This window comes from Cariama cristata, unplaced genomic scaffold (assembly GCF_000690535.1).
Source record: "Cariama cristata isolate BGI_N322 unplaced genomic scaffold, ASM69053v1 scaffold23835, whole genome shotgun sequence".
Lineage (NCBI taxonomy): Eukaryota > Metazoa > Chordata > Aves > Cariamiformes > Cariamidae > Cariama > Cariama cristata.
This window is the reverse complement of record NW_009619522.1, coordinates 89-613: the sequence shown is the minus strand read 5'-3', so window position 1 is coordinate 613 and position 525 is coordinate 89. Positions and strand designations below refer to the sequence as shown.

The window sequence follows — 525 nt, the reverse complement described above, 5'->3', positions numbered from 1 at the left end:
CCCGGGTATCCGTACCTTTGCCAGGCCGGCTCCTATCAGCCCTCCGCAGAGCTGGGAGACCCAGTAAGGAATGAGCATGGTGATGTTCAGCCCACCGACCAGCCACATGGCCAAGGACACGCTCGAGCGCTGCGCTCCCCTGGGCTGGAGCCACAGATGCTGCGTCGGTCCTTCCCATGAGAAGGTGCTAGGCACTGCAGGAGAGCAGAATCCGGCCATTCCCTTTCTCTGCAGTTACTGCCTCAAAGCAGCAGCACCTTCATGCTGGACACCCAGCCCCCCCTACAGTTTTTGCCGGGCCAGGAGCTGCCCTGGTGCCCTATCAAGGGCAGGGTTTGGGGCTGGGTCTCCAGAGCCCCCCAGGTGCTTCTGCCAGGGGAGGTGTGGGGAGAAGAGGTCTCTCCCGGCCTTGCAGGGTGTCGCGGGCTGTGGAGTGCACCGAAGCCCTGCCCAAGGCCCTGGTGCAGTGGGGGTTACACCGCTCCCCCCCCCAGTTACACCAATGCCCAGCCAGAGCTTTGCTTG

At 63.8% G+C, this 525-nt stretch overlaps 1 protein-coding gene across 1 annotated transcript in view; it reads right to left on the bottom strand.

The window, feature by feature from the left end:
- Window positions 1-194, bottom strand: part of AQP8 (aquaporin 8) — a gene marked incomplete at its 5' end in the record, with an annotated part of 1343 nt that extends 1149 nt beyond the window's left edge. The window contains one exon of the mRNA XM_009701293.1: window positions 16-194. Within this exon, the coding sequence (XP_009699595.1) occupies window positions 16-194 (179 nt within the window). The remainder of the gene's footprint in view (window positions 1-15) is intronic.
- Window positions 195-525: the final 331 nt, after the last annotated feature.